Source organism: Podarcis bocagei (genome assembly GCF_964188305.1).
Source record: "Podarcis bocagei genome assembly, chromosome: 10".
Lineage (NCBI taxonomy): Eukaryota > Metazoa > Chordata > Lepidosauria > Squamata > Lacertidae > Podarcis > Podarcis bocagei.
The window spans coordinates 23,027,638-23,045,091 of NC_138135.1; the positions used below are offsets into that span (position 1 = coordinate 23,027,638).

Here is a 17,454-nt window from a genome sequence, read left to right on the forward strand (position 1 = left end):
TACAGCCTATCATCTTTCTCATGTACTTAATAAAGTTTGCCTGTAGTTCTCTTGCTGAATACCCAGGTATGTTTGCATGTCAACCTGAGTGATGAAACAGGTAGTTTGTCACTGTTTTTATTTATTTAGGCAGTTTATAAACTTCCCCGTCATCCAGCATGTTGTGGCTTCCAAGGCTGCTACATCCAAACTAAAATATTGAATACATTAAAACTCCATTAAACAGTGAATATCATGGAAATGCAGCCGTAATATCAATAAAATCCACCAGAGCCATAAAAACAAACACTAATGCCAGTTGTAAACCATGCTGGAATGCCTGGGCAAGTTGGAAAGTCTCTTGGCTTTTTGGAGTCAGGCAAAGTTGGTGGCATTGGGCTTTTCTGGAGATGGCTTTCTATGTGTATTTAGGGCACTACTCAGTCTAACCTTCCTCAATGGTGTGTGTGTTAAATTGAAGATTTAATTTCTTGCATGTAGAATGGGATTAAATGAATCACTAATAATCAAGCATTTGGAACACAGGACATTTTCCTTGCAAATAACTGATTGGAATTTGGGTATTGTATATTTTCTTTGTATTAGACATCCTCTGCTGTGGGAGATGGAGCTCAGGAAGCCGGAACAGGCAACTGGAGAGGCATGCTGAAAACCTCCAGAGCTGAGGAAATACTAGCTGAGGAAAAATCAAAACCAGTAACGGTCCTACCTGCTAGCCCTCAGAGAGGCCATGCTGTAAATTTGCTGGATGTGGTGAGTTTCTCAGCATAGGAACAAAATTTGCAAGCTGGTACAAGAAGAGCAGGGTGTGCTCCTCACAGAATTTAGGACTGGGCAGGATTTGGTCCTTCTGAGTTATGTTCTCCACCCGTTTTTAAACATGGCTGTCAGCCAAAAGTATATTGTAGCTAGTAGCCAGGATAGAGGTATTCTTTGGGGGGGGGGAATACAAATTTAGTGATTACCATGAATTCTAAAAGGTACTTTTGGTTTGTGCAAACAAGTACTTAATTTATATCAGCTGCATATTTTACATGCTAACTCTGTACCAAATTATGCACTACTATATTTATACTTTCTGTTGGAATATCATGTGCAAATTAGCAAAATGGACAGGGTGGTTCAGATTTCATGCAGTAGGAGAGGAATGCAGCATTATAACCCACTCTTTATCTAAAAGGGCTCTCAGAGTGGCTTATAAATGACAGTACAATAATTCAACTAATAGTTTAATATCAAAATGCTACTGGTTTGTGCATTCTGTACCACCCTGCCACTGTGATTTTTGTAGCCGATTGCACAGACTGTCATTTTAGCAGAGGTTGAAATGTTAGATGGAGAGAGGTGAGACATGGGTTATTTTTAAACAAGGATATGCACTGTTTATACAGGAAATATATGTAGGATGGAGTAGCTTGAGTTTTCCCAGGCTGTTTGTGGCTTTGTTAGTGATAATGTAGTCATGTCCATAACCTTTACTCTATAATATTAAGGGCTGGAAACATGCTCTTAAAAACACAAAGAATAAAAATCTCAATTTTGAGGAGCTTTGTTCTTAGACCTGGCATATTTCTCAAGAACAATGTCCATTCACTCCAGCAAAGAACAGCATGTCATCTTTTTTTAAGGCCTAGGATCTATTGTGACTTGTTCACAAGTGACAGCAATGATGCCACCATTTCCCCCAAGAGTCAGGTATGTTGTGTCACCTCCAAGGTTTTAATCTGTAAAGCCTCATATTAACAATCTGTTTAAAAAAATAAATAAATATTCTTTTGACACTTGCCAGCATTGTTATGTCACCAGATGGAAACCACCTCTAAAATCCAGGTGTATTTGCCACCTTCTTGTAGTTCAGTCTGAACCTGACTGTCCTATTTGAAGTCCAGTGGAATTGCAGGCTCATGAAATATTTTTGACTCTGCTTTTTCCTGCATCAGCCTGTTCCTGTTGCACGCAAGCTTTCAGCCCGAGAGCAACGAGACTGTGAGGTGATTGAACGCCTTATCAAATCCTACTTCCTGATTGTGAGGAAGAACATACAAGACAGGTTTGCGATCTTACTTTTTCAGGATTTGACCCTCTCATTGCTTTATTATTCATTCTGATAGTATTTTTTACTGTTAAAAATATAAATATGGTTGAACGGCTCTTTGTAGTTTCTTTCCTGCACTTCAGTTCTAACGGACTGTTTCACAAAAATAACGATGAGGTTTTAGTGTTTTGGTGCTTTAGCACAGAAACAAATGTTGCTATATTGTGAGTTATCTTCAGGGTTGTTGTTTCTAAATTCTGTAAATACAAAATACACGTATCATACAACCAATTTATTACCAAATGATACTCAGTCTAAAACCATGTGTTATAAATACCAATGTTAGTCTATCTCAAGAGTAGATCCATTGAAATTAATGAATGTAAGTAACAAGTTCATTCATTTAAGTGAGCCTGCTCAGAGTAGTCTGAGGTGGCCTCAGTAGCATGGAATGCCATATACCAGCTTTGGCTGGTGCTCTAGCTACACACCTATCTGGACAGGGGTAGTCTGACTTCTGTTACCTGCACTCGTAACCTGTAGGCTAGATTGCTGCAATGTGTTATACGTTGGGCTGCCTCTGAAGATGGTTTGGGTACTTCAGCTGTTGCAGAATTCAGCAGCCAGCTTGCTCACCAGGAAAAACAGTTTGAGCATATAGCACTGACCCTAACCCAACTGTATTGGCTGCCACTTGGCTTCTGGGCCCTATTCAAACAGCTGGTTTTGACTACAGTCTCAGGACCACAATACAAGGACTGCCTCTTTCCATATGAACTAACCTGGGCCCTGCAACCATCACTTGAGGTCATTCTTCACATGCCCCCTCCATGAGAGGTCTGAAGGGTGGCAACATGAGAATGGGCCTTTTCTGTGGTGGCTCCCTGCTTGTGGAATGTTCTCCCTAGGAAGGCTCACCTGGCACCTCATTACATATTTTTAGGTGACAGACAAAAATAATTCCTCTTCAACCAGGCCTTTGATGGTTAAACAGTCTATGGTCTTTTAAGTGTTTGGGGGAAGGTTATTAATCATTGTTATGTATTTTGTGTTTTTATGTTGTAATCTGCCCTGTGATCATTGGGTGGTATATAAATTTAAGAAAGAACCCCTAGCTCCCTGGTTTATGTGCTTGATCTGTTTGTTTGCTTGCTTGCTTGCAGTGTGCCAAAAGCAGTGATGCATTTTCTGGTTAACCACGTGAAAGACTCTCTTCAGAGTGAGCTAGTAGGACAGCTGTACAAAGCCTTATTGCTGGACGACCTTTTGACTGAATCAGAGGACATGGCTCAGCGGAGGAAGGAGGCAGCTGATATGTTACAGGTACTGCAGTCCCTTGTCTATAACAAGCCAAGTTAGTTTTGTTATGTACACTAGTATAGTTTAGTTATTTTCATACTCTGCCACCGTGAGCCTCACAATTGTGTCTTACATGGGGGTTTGGTTCTAAGGGTTCTGCATATATCCAAAAACACATACACAAACCCTTGGAACTGCTTCTGCGCAAGCTCCGGGATGCTCTCATGGGGGCCATCTGAATTTCTCTGAGATCTTGTGGGAGCATCCCAGACCTGGCACGTAGAGGCAAGAACGTGGCACAAAAAGAGCTTTAAAGCTCTCTGCCTTGCTTGGGAAGCAAGGCCCTTTCCATATGCCGGGTTCAACTTTTAACTTGTGGGATTTCAACCAGATGGCCTTCAACTGTGCAGGGTTGAAACTGTGCAAGTTAAATGTGCACAAGATGCAGTTGTACTGCACCCAAAATTTAAGATCTAGTTAGTGCACTCTTTGGCTGAGGTCCTGAGAATTTCTACCATTCCTTTTCCAGATAGGACTGTGTGCAAAGTTCATTGGCTATAGACATGATCAGAAATAAGCAGTGTTTTGGCTTGGTTTATGAACCAAACCAACCCATCTTCCCTGAATCTTGCAGCATGTGAGGTCTTGCATCTTGCAGAGGTCAGTGCTTTGTTGGCCTCACCCCTCGTGCTGCCATATTCAGCCATCACTTAATTATTCCCCAATGATTATTATTGTATTACTTTTGTGGTTTATTTCTGCCTGTGACTTGACAAGTATAAATCTCAGCAATTTCTGTTCTTGTCCTAGGCCTTGCAGCGAGCCAGTCATATTATTGCTGAGATTCGAGAGACACACCTTTGGTGAAGGGCTTCTCCAGCTGGATGAAGAAACGGATGACTTGAAAATTGCTAGGCATTATATATACTTATGAACTTCTATGTTTACTGCAGTATGTATAAATCTGCTCACATAAAGACAATTCAGTTTGGCTTTCTACGGACAGAAAAGTATGCTGTACTTGCAAAACAAGTCTCATATAATCAATGTATTTTCTTTACTAGTTTCCTGGTGCAAAGACCAAGGTCTGTTCTCCTGTGAGGAATTGGACTGGACTGAACTTAAGGAAAGAACCATGTAAAAATTCCAGTGCCTGGCTTGCTAAATGAGTTGCCTGTGGATAGGATGAACAGTGTAGTATTGTGATGTAGCCTTTTAAGCTGGTTTTGCAATATAGGTTTTTCAACCATGAAGAAAGGACACCACAATATTTTCTTTAAGATGAATTTAATTGCATGCACTCTAAAGTCTCAAACAGATAAACAGCACAGTAGAAATACTGCCTTATAAACTGTGTAATGTGTACCCTCATGTTTTAGAACCTTAAAAGAAATATCTGGCTAACTTCCAAAACGCATTGGCTATTTTTGTCCTTTAGCTAGATAAATCTGGAGTAAGTGGAGATTCTGCTAAGAAGCGTTATCGATAAAGAAGTAATCAGAATTTGAAGAATCCTCTTGTCTGGGACCAAAACCCGTGGAGCATCCACTTGTAGAGTTCCAGACTAACAAAACAGCAATATTAAAAGGTACTGTTGCAGATCAGGTTTCTCCTAAATCATTGTGAAAAGTAAAGAAACTTCAGAAAATATTGATGTAAAAGCAGCTGGCCTTTAGACTAATTCAATGGTCCCAAACCATTACTGTTTCTGAGCTTCTTTCATCTTACTTGTTGGTGTGGTAACTTGCTTGATTGTCTGCCATAGTCACCAAAATTGACAGTAATGACACTTTAGTTCCTGAAGATTTTGTAAGTTTATGTTTAACGCACAGTACACCTGCTCACACACAACATTTTTCCTGCATGGAAGGGAAATATGTGTTACGTTGGAAGAACTGTTTTTAGATTGCTGTGAGGTGCATATCCTAAGTAGATATTGCCTTCCTCAACATGTGTACTTGTGGAAAAAAATAAACCCTTGGCCTTCACACATTGTGTACAGGATTTTATCGACTCAGTCCTTACACAACTGGCTGAAAAGAGTAAACTCAGCTTATACTTGAGACAAAAGGTATTGGACATTAAATGAGAATGTTCAGTAGCAGTTTGAAAACATGCTATTTCTCTCTTCTTCCCCTTCCAGTATATTTAAACATACCGTATTTGAGATGGTGCCTTTAAGGGTGCAGGCACTTGGAACCCTCCTCAAAAATCATATATACAGCAAGAATATTGAAAATAAAATCATGCTTTAAGATCACTTCTGATGCTTTGGCAAATCTGTGGCATGATGGTACTTAAGTCAGCCTCCTGAGGGGTATGTTAACCTCCTACTAAGTTCAGTGAACCTGTACCTAGTGCCCGCTAACGTAGAATTACCTCATTCCCTCTATTTCTGTTCTTCAGGCAAGAATGCTGTCACTTAAGTAACCAAAATGGCACCACCCCATACCCAAGTGGGCAGCATGGGTGGGAGAACTCCTATGTTTGCAGAAATACAAAAAAGTAAGACTAACTAGAGGGAAACCCAGTCCAGTGAGGGGTAAGGATACCCAGTACCCATGAAGTGCTGTTGAGTGGTAGGGGTCATGCCAGGTAGAAGGAAGAATGGGCTAAAGTAATTTAGGGCATGAAACAAGAACACTCTACTGATGGGGCTATATATCTAGATTGATGTGATCATGTTTCACTAAAGAATTAACCTGTAAAGGTGAAAACTTCCAGAAGTCACTATTTTTTTAAAAAAACAACAACAACCCAGTGATAGTAAGTATCAGGTGTGGGGGCCTTTGGTCCACTAGATGTTACTAGCTACAACATTCACCATCCCTGGCTGTGCTTGCTAGGACCAATGGGTGTTGAAGTTCAGCAACATCTGGTGTAAATTAACAAGGTTGCTGACCTGCAATGGTTAAAGGCCTATAGAGGATGTTTGACTGATAAATTTGTCAAAAGATAAAAAAAAGATAACTTAGAATTATTTCTGAGTAGATGTCAAATTACTATGAGTTCTAATTTAGCCTGTCTCATCCACTGTTTTAAAAGGTATTGATTTTGCCAGACACATTAAGACATGGCCTGGTGAAACCAATGAGCACTGTCCCATGGAAGTGGGATTCAACATATATCCTTGCTTGCTGGATATCAGAGGTACAGTAATGTGCAAATAGTTACCATGTATGGTGAACCACAGCCTAGGCCCCCTTATGTGACCCTCATAATTCTTTCCCAAGCCACACTGGTCACTGGCCTTGCACCCTGAACATTTTTGCATAGCTGGAATGGGTCCTTGAATTCAGATACGGCTCTTGGTTGCCTGGATGGAGGATAGAGGGGACATATGTAGAAATGACTGTAAAAAACTAAAATTTATAATTACATTTGTTGCTCTGCCCCCATTTGCTGTATTCATAACTGGCATGTGGACATCAGGATACAGCTTTCAGCCAGTAAAAGGTTCCTCACATTAATATATTGCTTATTTATTTATTACTTATAGCCTCATTGCCTCCCATCAGATTTCAGGGTGGTACAGAGGTGGGGAATTAAGTCTTATGGTGGAAACTTAACCTTTTCAGCCTCAATATTGTTTCAATTTATGACACTTCTGTGATAACCATGGATTTTGAAGCACATGCCAATGTTCAACAAGATGCTGAGTATATAGATCATCTGTGGATTACTACCCCTTGAAAGAATTCCTAAAGGCAATCTTGCCCTAAAAAATACTAAACTACACAAGGAGCAGGGAACTGCCAGCCCACCAGCCTACAAGCCACACAAACACTTTCTACTGACTCCAACGGTGTTTGTCAAAACTATTGCAGTAATGTTCTTGATGGAAGCTTAACCCACATTCTCCAACATCACACATTCCTTCAGCGGTATTTTTTTGGGGGGTGCAGGACCGTGTTCTATGTTTGCAGCGGTCACCATAGCCACATGTGGCATGCAGTTCCCAGAGAGATGAGAGGAAATGCAGCTTTGGGGACCAAAAAGTTCCCAAGCCCTGCTCCATCTGAATTGTGATCGCTAAGGTTTTAAAGGGCAAGCCAGTCAGTCTTCACTAGAAAATCTCTTCATACTGCCATGAAGTTTTCGAATAGACCATTTCAATCTCACATAGTTTCAAGTAATAGCAGCTGTGAATATATTTAAAATGGCAGTTACTAATGCCACTGCTGTACTAGCACTTACAGTATTGCTTGCACAGGATTGAACAAACCACGTTTCTACAAGGTTAGCATGCTATGTACTATATTATGCACTTTGAGTCATCAGGGTGTGCGGGTGGGTGTGACTGCATTTAGAGTGATTTTCATCCTGCCTTTTAGGCTTCTGTATCTAAGGCAATGGAACGACACAGCTGTACGTATTTTAAAAAATCACTGTCAAGTCCAATTTAGAATTGAAAATACATAAGCGAATTGAAAGAACATTTACCTATGCAGACTGAAGGGTAGTTTATCCAGCATCAGTTGTATGTAGTTACTTTTGTAAATAAAGCTGATTGTGTAGAAACGACAGTTTTACATCAATAAACCACATTTTAAAATATGGTCAGTTTTTAACTTCACTTGCTGAGACAGTTGCTAATGGCTAAGGGGTCACTATGTCAAGTTATATAGCTACAATAATTTTCAGAAGGTGCGAAGTTCGCCAGCTAACTCATTTGTACAAGCAGCCTCTTTGAGTGGGTGTTATTTAAAGGTGTAAAATTCAACCCAAATTTTTGAGGTAGGGAGCTTCTACCTACTATGGCAGACTGGACAAAACCACTATTGGATCAGAGGCCCAACTGTTCACAGGGTATACATACTGTAACACTGAGGCAGTAGACCTACATTAACTATACTTTGCTTAAAACATAAGGAACTTCCTATTAGCTGGGAATCGTAGAACTGCAGTTGGAAGGAACTGTGAGGGTCATCTAGTCCAATCTGCATGTTGTAAGAACAGCTTTTAGATCTGCTGGACATCTGTACTATCCTTAGAAAGATAAATTACACCCTGAGTTACAAATCCCACACTCTATTACCTGCTACATGGGAGCATAATCTCTATATACATTCATCGTAGAGCAACCTCAAGGCATCGACCCCAGCCCATGTTTTGCTCAAAAACAGCTTGATTACAAAGCAGAAAGTTCAACTGTGTAATGAAACAAGCACTATATTGTTTAGGATAAAAAATTGATTTTTATGTCTTATTAAAACCTAATTGCTGTTGGCATTACAGTGCCATACTCTTCTGTCCTCCAGCTTCCAGAACATAAAATAGTTGATAATATAACTTGGTTTTAAAAAGTTAAAACCCATTAAAAACAATTAAGCTTAGGTTATCTGTGGGCTCAGAAGCTAGCTGCCTGGCTTGTCACTACTTCAAACGGAAATGGGTTCTTGTGTCACATTTACTACCATTCACATCCTTAACACACTAACAATGCAAGTAATAATAACTTTCAGGATTAATTTAGTTACCTTTATTGTAGACAAACGTTTTATAACCAATACGTATTTCAACAGTTGCGTTCTTTGGATAGACTCTGCATTGTACCATAGAGTTCCTCCTCGTTTCATGATTTAAGTACGAATTAAGATGCCATCCAATTTCTAGACGATACCAAGTCTCACACAGTGAGAAAAAGCAATTCACACCACAGTTCTTGCGAGTTGTTTGGTGTGTGTTCTCAGTCCATGAAGTAAAATGCACTCATAACATACTTGAAAAGAACCTCAGCATTTTTGTTCTTCGTGTGACAACTGAAGCCATTTCACAACATAGTAATTTCTTTTTCCAATTCTAAGGAGTGACAAGCCATTATTGAGGATATGTTGTCCAAGAACAAGAACAGCATCGGGATCAGTTACTTTAATGTGGTTTATAGAAACTCCACCACTTGTTATGTCACGATACCTTGAAAAAAGAAATTGTACAGTCAATGACACGGCTAGAGCTAGACCACCTTACAATAGTTTAAAGCTGTCAGTGATGACAAATTAGGGTAGAAACTCACTCAGCCACAGACATACAGGCAATAGCAGACAGTTGAACTCCTGCTGCATACTGTGACAGGAGAGGGGAAGAGGAGGTGGCAGCAGAAGTACCATATTGGATCTTCCATCAGGTATGTACTACCACCCTCTCTGGTCATGGTACCCAGTGGCAATTTGGCCAGAGGGAGGTCAGGTAAGAGATGCAGCCTCACCAGGAAGGCTGTCTCACACAGTGAGGCTGCCTACTAAGTAGAAACTTAGTAGAAGCGTGAAGCTTGTTTCTAGACTAAGCAGCTACAGAATTAATGCTGCAGAATATGTAAATATTAACTTACCCCCTTGGTCCATCTACAATAGCATTCGCTTTCCGACACAAATCAAGTACTGTTGTCCCAGGTTCAAGCATCAACTCAACATATGGTGCTTCCCTGAAGAGTTCTTGAAGCTCTTGGTCAGACATAGTCTCTAGTGCTGTTATGTCACTGTAATAAAGAGCCCTTGTGCACCTGGTTTTTTTAAAAAAATAAAATAAAAAGAGTAATCAATATTTACATTATGACCAAGACTTGCAGAAGTAGCTTTTATCAATGTTAGCAATTTAGAAATTCTGCATCTTTGCAAAGCTGAAATTTCCTGTTTGCATTTCCATTAACATTTTGGTCCAAAAATAAACATATTCACAGCCTAAGTCTCCCTTTACCTCTTAGCAGATTCCAGACCTGCTTTCCCATGAACAAGCTTAGTTACTTCAGCAGCAAGCCGTTTCTGGGGCCCCCACTTCTCAGGCTCTTTAGCATGCATTTCCATAATGTGTTGGATTTCCGGAAGAGGGAGGAAAGTGAAAAGCTTCAGATACCTTAAAGGGAAAATAGCCACCATCATCATTTATTGTTTATATGCCCCCCCATCTGACTGGGTTACCCCAGCCACTCTGGGTGGTGTCTAACAAATTAAAACATGATACAACATTGAACATTAAAATTTTCCCTATACAAGACTGCCTTCAGAGCCACATTTCGCTTCTGTAACAGACAATGCAGATATACACTAATTTCAGCCCCTCAATCCATGCTTTAGATTACGTAAATTTTTAAAATATTAAAGTAGTAGCATAATCTTGTTAATGACCAAGTAAAAACAAAAATGTATTTTTATGTTTGCTTTTTTAAAAACTGAAAATACTGAATCTAAGTCTTCTGAACAATATACAGAGGGGTGTCTGTGTCAGTCTAGTTTTTGCAAAACCAGCCAAAGTCTTAAAGAGTAACTTTGTATTGTTTTTACAGTAACAATATGTGCTTAGGATATTGACAAGACTATTTCTTGCACCAGTACAACAGCACAAGCCCTCTGCACAGTAAAATCAGAGGCGGTCAAAGATGTAGCAGAACCTCAGAGTATTTTGGGACTTAATAAAAATGTTGAAGAACACCATATGCAGGTTTTATAATATAATTCAGTGTTCAAAACTTCCATTGTTCTAGGCACCTTTTGCGACAGGGAATTTCATTAGTACGAGCAGTTTCTGAGCTCTGGGAGCAATACTGTGCCTAAGATTTTGGATTAAAACTGCAGAATGAAAGGAAAGGATGGCCTTTTTCTGCCTCCCCACTTCCAGCTACTCTCTGAAGACTGGAGAAGAGATCCTCTTAAGAATGTTTTTTTTTGGGGGGGGGGCAGGGGAAGGACTAGACCATGTGAAAAATGAACATAATATTTTAGCTACAGTTCATTCATTTTCAGCCTTGTATTCTTGTGATAAAAAAGCGTGCCTAGACATTCCATTATTGTGCCCATAACCTAGGTGTAAGGTGCCATTTAGCTCCTAGTTTTCATATCTGTTTCTAACACTGATGGAAAGCAGATAATAAGTTATTGTTTATGCAAGGTTAATAACATTTTTTTGCTAACAAACCTCTAAAACCTTGGACACATTTTGAGTGCTGCATTAGTTATTTTTAGCCTAGGCTAGATTGGACCCTTTTGCATATATATTCTAAATTTTAATTTATGCCCCACCTCTTGCCAAAGGAGCTCAATATGGCATATATAGTTTTTACCCCCATTTGAGTCATGACAATCCTGGAAGGTAGATTAGGTGAGTGTGTGGCTGGCCTAAGATGATTTGGTGTGGCTTTGAACCTGAGTTCCCATTTTTCATCTGACGCTAACCACTACCACACACTAGCAAAGCAGTCATTTTGTTCTAGAACAGTAATTTGCATAGATCAATAAGAAACGTACTTGCCTTTTAACAGCGCTATCTGGCTGTCTGACAAAGTACTGATATAACTCAAAGGGAGAGGTCCTATTTCTGTTTAGCCAAACTGCATTGCCAGCAGATTTCCCCAACTTATCTCCAGTGGTACTTGTAACAAGAGGCACCGTTATTCCAAATACATCTTCGCCTGTCACCCTAATAGGAAACAAATTACAATACTTAAGTTATGTTACTTGTCAACAGAACACGGTACACATTTAATTTCAAGACCTACAAACATTTCTGCAACAGAAGGCATCAGCTACCTGTCAAAAATCTGTTAATCTGCTTACACAATGAACTCTCCTCTCCCATCAGTCACTTGCCTCTTTATGCCCAGTTCTTTTAGAGCTCTTGACAGCTCAGAGCCCCAACATGTCATGCGCAGATACATGCCCCTTCTAGAAGGAACTAGTAATGGCAGAACTAGTATTACTCAGACCTAAGTTATATGATATTTTGGTTGACTAGTTCATTTAATACCCCTAGGCCTTGAATGTTAGACTGCCTCCAAGAAATACTTTAAACAAGCACTGGCCATAAAAAGCTGATACTAAAGGGGAAATTAAATAAATTAGATTGGACAGTCTACTGCATAATGATATCAAGCATCCACCTGGTGACTTTTCAAGATAATCAACCTTTTTCTTTTTTTGATGGAAGCTAAGTGATGCTGGTACAGTCCTCCAGACTGAGGCCATGTGGTGTTAATATATCCACCATATAAAGGTAAAGGGACCCCTGACCATTAGGTCCAGGCGTGACCAACTCTGGGGTTGCGGCACTCATCTCGCTTTATTGGCCGAGGGAGCCGGCGTACAGCTTCCGGGTCATGTGGCCAGCATGACTAAGCCGCTTCTGGCAAACCAGAGCAGCACATGGAAACGCCGTTTACCTTCCTGCCGGAGCGGTACCTATTTATCTACTTGCACTTTGACGTCCTTTCGAACTGCTAGGTTGGCAGGAGCAGGGACTGAGCAATGGGAGCTCACCCTGTCACGGGGATTCGAACCGCCGACCTTCTGATCGGCAAGTCTTAGGCTCTGTGGTTTAACCCACAGCGCCACCCGCGTCCCTCTAGGGAAAGGTAGATAGTATTTATTAGACTTGCTAGCCACTTATTGTGTATAGGTCTCCAAACAGCTTACAACAAAAAATGAATAAATAAGAGGAATATAAAAATATGAATCTACTTTATAATGTTAGACCACTGGTCCATTCATCTATTCTTATTAGAAGCAGGTTTCAAAGTCTCATGTAACCTTTTCAAGTACAGTTACCCAATAACTTTCTAACTAGAAGTAGAGGGAACCAATGATGGGACCTTCTGTGAGAAGGGTGTGTGCTGTATCTGCTGAGCAAGAGATGATTTCACCATGGGAACTTAACATAACATAATAGTGCACTGTTTCTCATATTTATTCATTTTAAAGGTAGAAATGCCTTAAGTGTTATTCAAAAACTAATTATCAATATATCTAGTGCTAGTGATGGAGCAGCAGCCTACTGTATGCTGAAGTGCCAAACATACCTATACCAGGGCAGGGTGGGAGTTTACAGTAGGCCCACAGCTTGTATGGATTCCATCTCAGCTATACAGCCAGCGAGCTGCAACTGCACAAATTAAATGCATGCAAGGCAGAGAGCTTAAGAACTTTTTGGCATGGAAGGAGCTTTTAAGCTCTCTGTCTCACTTACTGCTCTGGGAGACTCTTGCATGGGCTCTGAAGGCCATCACCCTGGTTCCAAGAGATCTCACACTGACTCTGGAAGATAAAATTGCCCATTCAGGGACAGTTCCGGGGGCTGTTTTGACTACAGTGGTACCTTGGGTTAAGTACTTAATTCGTTCCAGAGGTCCGTTCTTAACCTGAAACTGTTCGTAACCTGAAGCACCACTTTAGCTAATGGGGCCTCCCGCTGCCGCAGCGTCACCGGAGCATGATTTCTGTTCTCATCCTGAAGCAAAGTTCTTAACCCAAGGTACTATTTCTGGGTTAGTGGAGTCTGTAACCTGAAGTGTATGTAACCTGAGGTATCACTGTATATGCAATTTCAGCTTTACACGCTACCCCTCCCTGCAAAAAAACCAACGTAACCCCCACGTAAGACGCAATCCTGCTGTATAGTAACTTTAGGCAATACTGCTTGTTTCTTCTCCTGACCGCATATCAAATACCAGAAAACAACAAAACCCAATCTCTGGATTCAAGTTGTACATGTTTATATTACACAGAAATCATATTACAATTATTATGCTTCTGTCTATGTAATTGCTCCAGAGACCTTAGATGGACAGTTTATAAATATAATTAATAAATATCAGAAACTACTCTGAGGAGCTTGTTATTTCAAAGGAGTACACTAGAGTTTTCCATCCCCTCAAATTTCCAATTCTTTAATTTGAAAAATGGTAAAAAATACTTCCAAAAAATGCCTCTCATATTTCTATATCTAAGTGAACTGTTTTATTGACTCAGTGTATGAACATTTTTGTAAAATAACGATGACACATGAAAAAATGAATCAACTCTCAATAGGGGCTCTCAACTGTTTCTCTCTCGTGTCCCTCAGCAGCAGCTGTTCCATCAGGCTGTTGCAGTAGGTGAGGTGGAAGGCAAAGTCAATTCCTTCAAGTTTAGCTTAAGAGTAGCTCCAAGACCTGGGCCCATTTCATCAGCTCTGCTAAAAGACCAGCTCAATCAGGAGCCTCTTGCCTCTGAACTTCCCACAGGGATCTAATTGGCCACTATTGATAACAGGATGCCATACAAGATGGGGCTTGCTGGATCAGGATCCAGCAGGCTCTTCTTAGGTTCCTAACTGCTCCAATTTCAGCTGGCCGTTAAGTGCACAACTATTTGTTGAGAACGGATCCTTGGCTTTGTCTGCTTGCTTTCCCTCTGCCCTCCCCACCCTATGCCTCTTCGCTTGCAACGCACCTGTTGCTATTGATTAGGTATGTAAGCTACTGCTCCGCAATAACCTCTCCTCCATCCAGCTACCCCACCTTGAGCATGGGGTGAGCGCACTCCAAATGCAGGCCTCCCCCACCACCCCTTATCTCGTACTTGGAGACGAGGTCGTGTCCGGACATGATGTTGCCCATCTGGTCCGCTCCTCCCAGCTGGATGCGGCAGCCGTGGTGTCGGTGCAGGTGCAGGAAGTCGTAGGCCTGCAGCGCCGGGTACAGGAACTCGGCCAGCCCCATGCCGCCGGGGCTGCTCAGGCGGGCCTTGCAGCTCTGCCTGCTCAGCAGCGTCCCCATGCGCAGGTGGCCCCCGACGGCGCACAGGAACCCCACCACGGGCTCGCGCTCCAGCCAGCTGGCGTTGTCCAGCACGGCGGCGCGGCCCAGGCGAGTCCCTTCCCCGCTCCAGAAGAGCTCGCGGTGGTTGTCGAAGAGCCTCTGGAGCCCCCGGCGGAGAGAGGCCGCGTTCTCCCGCGCGCGCTCCTCCGGGAGGACCTCGCGCTCCTCCGCGCGGCCGCTGGGGTCTCCCAGGCGCGCCGTGGCGCCGCCCACTAAGGCTACCACGTCGTGGCCCGCGCGCTGGAAGTGGAGCAGGCCCTGCACCGCCAGCAGGTGCCCGACGTGCAGCGAGTCGGCCGTCGGGTCGAAGCCGCAGTAGGCCGTGACGGGAAGGCGGCCCGCCTCCAGCAACCCGGGGAGCTGCTCCTCGGCGGCCTGGGGCGGGAAAACCTCCTGGAACAGGCCCCGCTCGAGCTGAGACGCTAAGAGACCCTTGGCCGGAGCTCGCGGCCGCTGGTCGTGGGACTGCCGCCGTCCCCCAGGCGCCTGGAGCCGGGGCGAAGCGGCCCTCAGGCCGAAAAGCCAACGGCGGCCGGCTCGTAGCGCGGGCGCCGCCATCTTAGCTAACGGAAGGTGGTGCGCGCGCGCGCGCGCACATGGCGCAGAGCATGCTGGGAGGAGGGGGCGGGGTGGAAGCGTTCCGCCTTCTGCCCTCATGGGGCCACTTAGAGGGGAGCTTTGGCGTCCGCCGCGGACGTCTTTGTGGCATTAGTTATTGACCAGGATCCTTGCTTATTTCGTCGAATAAGGAATAATGATAAATTTTAAATAATAATAAAAACATAGACAGGTTTTTTTTTTTTTAAGAATTGCCTTCTTTGCCTGTTCTGGACATTGAAGCAGAACTTGCTCTCCCCCCTCCACGATGTTTCCTTAATGCTCAGCAATCCCAAAAAACAAGCGGCCTTAAGCAATGAAGTGTGCTTGGAGATCCCTTGCTCCGACCTAAATTATTAAACGCACAATCGGGGGTATATTACTAAATAAAGTGGCGTGGGAAATAAACTGCCTGTACAAAGCAGTATGTTTTAATTTTTTCAAAGGAAAGGTCCAGGGAGGAACTGCTGGACTAGAATATCTGAGCAATTAAATGTTACTGAATCGGTTTCAGTCAAGATCAAGCATGGAAAGGAATTGTCTTTCTTTAGGAGTTAAATTAGCATAACAAGAAGGGCAGAAATAGCAGCAGCGACTGCTCTTTAATTGCTTTATAATCCTAATCAGAAGTACTGAATTTAGTGAGGCTTACTCCCAAGGTAAGTAGTTTCCAGACTATAGCCTTACTGCCTAGGAAAAAAACCAAAACATTCTGCCTTTTTTGGACACACTGAATACATCTTGCACAACTAGAATTATCAATAGTAGATAGGTAGCCGTGTTGGTCTGCCATAGTCAAAATAAAAAAATTCCTTCCAGTAGCACCTTAAAGACCAACTAAGTTAGTTCTTGGTATGAGCTTTCGTGTGCATGCACACTTCTTCAGTGTGCATGCACACGAAAGCTCATACCAAGAACTAACTTAGTTGGTCTTTAAGGTGCTACTGGAAGGAATTTTTTTATTTAGAAATATCAAAAGGAATACAAATGGCAAACAACAATAAAAGCATTAATCCAACTACAGAGCAATAGCTAAAATAACCAACTGAATCAGCAGGAATACCAACAAATTTTCTGAAAAAGTAAAATGGAATCTTATGCATGCTTACTTGGGAGGAAGCCAAATTTCAAAATTGATTTAATTCTGAGAATCTAGTTAATGAAAAAACAGTGGTACAGAGGGCAGCCAATCATACGTAGGGTGAGGCATTCCACATTCCTTTGTGACATGAGCCATAATTGGGCATTTTTGGTTCATGTATTAAACAAAATGGAAACAGGAGCATTTTACCAGTTCCTGGAAACATGCACAGCACAGAGAATCTCAATAGGAAAGATGATTAAACGCAAACATTCATTATAAGATGTATAACCAGTGGAGTAGTGGGACAGAAACAGCATACTGCTACTTATTTCACAGCAGAAATGATCTCCTATGGTCAGAAAGCCACCATTTGAGCTAAACAGATGAGGGGGCAGGGCAATGGTATATATTCGTCCCCACGAAAACTCTGCAAAACAAAAACAGGGTTTTCTTTGATCAAAGAATCTGTGGCTCTGACCTCTGTGCAACAATGATACCCTGCTGTTGCTCACAAAAATCTGAAAAGAAACTGATAACTATTTTAAAATGTTACGGAATCTCAGCTTTCCACTGGGTGGCAGAATTGCACTTAACCTGTACGTAGTAACGCCAGCATTCTATGTGATCCCTGGTAACCAGTGTGCTAAATGCTGCATTTTGACTCAACCTGGAATTTTGGTGTGCCAAACAAGTTTTCATTGTATAATCTCCTTTATGTGCTGATGCCACTCTGTAACCTTTGGGCCATTCAACATATTTTGCTCAAATGTTTTAGTAACCGAGAAAGCTCAAAATGCTCACACAGCAAGTGTTACATGTGTTTTATTTATTTATTTGACAGTAAGTTCTATATGTCTGTATAGAATTGCCTAA

The 17,454-nt window shown here is 41.9% G+C and overlaps 2 protein-coding genes across 9 annotated transcripts in view; one reads left to right on the top strand and one right to left on the bottom strand.

Moving 5' to 3' along the window:
* Nucleotides 1-5,322, top strand: part of DNM1L (dynamin 1 like) — a 36,350-nt gene extending 31,028 nt beyond the window's left edge. For all 4 annotated transcript variants that reach the window (XM_081212043.1, XM_081212045.1, XM_081212044.1 and 1 more), the window contains 4 exons: nt 586-753; nt 1,941-2,050; nt 3,199-3,358; nt 4,145-5,322. In XM_081212043.1, the coding sequence (XP_081068169.1) occupies nt 586-753; nt 1,941-2,050; nt 3,199-3,358; nt 4,145-4,201 (495 nt within the window). In that variant the 3' untranslated portion in view covers nt 4,202-5,322. The remainder of the gene's footprint in view (nt 1-585; nt 754-1,940; nt 2,051-3,198; nt 3,359-4,144) is intronic.
* YARS2 (tyrosyl-tRNA synthetase 2) lies at nt 2,061-15,473 on the bottom strand. Of its 5 annotated transcripts, none has more exons than XM_081212065.1 (7): nt 14,662-15,473; nt 11,579-11,746; nt 10,031-10,186; nt 9,666-9,836; nt 8,842-9,250; nt 6,509-6,650; nt 2,061-2,292 (listed from the first exon to the last, which is right to left on the bottom strand). In XM_081212065.1, exons 1-5 carry the CDS (start codon nt 15,456-15,458, stop codon nt 9,070-9,072), a joined length of 1,473 nt encoding a protein of 490 aa, XP_081068191.1. In that variant the 5' UTR covers nt 15,459-15,473; the 3' UTR covers nt 2,061-2,292; nt 6,509-6,650; nt 8,842-9,069. The 5 variants fall into 5 exon arrangements, with proteins under 5 accessions (XP_081068191.1, XP_081068192.1, XP_081068190.1 ...); XM_081212064.1 differs by lacking the exon at nt 2,061-2,292 and adding an exon at nt 4,605-5,193; XM_081212066.1 differs by lacking the exon at nt 6,509-6,650.
* Between the last annotated feature and the right edge of the window lie 1,981 nt (nt 15,474-17,454).

Excerpts from the sequence above, each read along its gene's own strand:
- YARS2 (XM_081212066.1), bottom strand. The coding sequence starts at position 15,458 with ATGGCGGCGCCCGCGCTACGAGCCGGCCGCCGTTGGCTTTTCGGCCTG. Across the intron at positions 9,837-10,030 it reads GGTCTGGAATCTGCTAAGAG|GTGCACAAGGGCTCTTTATT; the intron begins GTAAAGGGAGAC and ends TAAAAAAACCAG. Across the intron at positions 9,251-9,665 it reads ATTGTAGATGGACCAAGGGG|GTATCGTGACATAACAAGTG; the intron begins GTAAGTTAATAT and ends TCTTTTTTCAAG.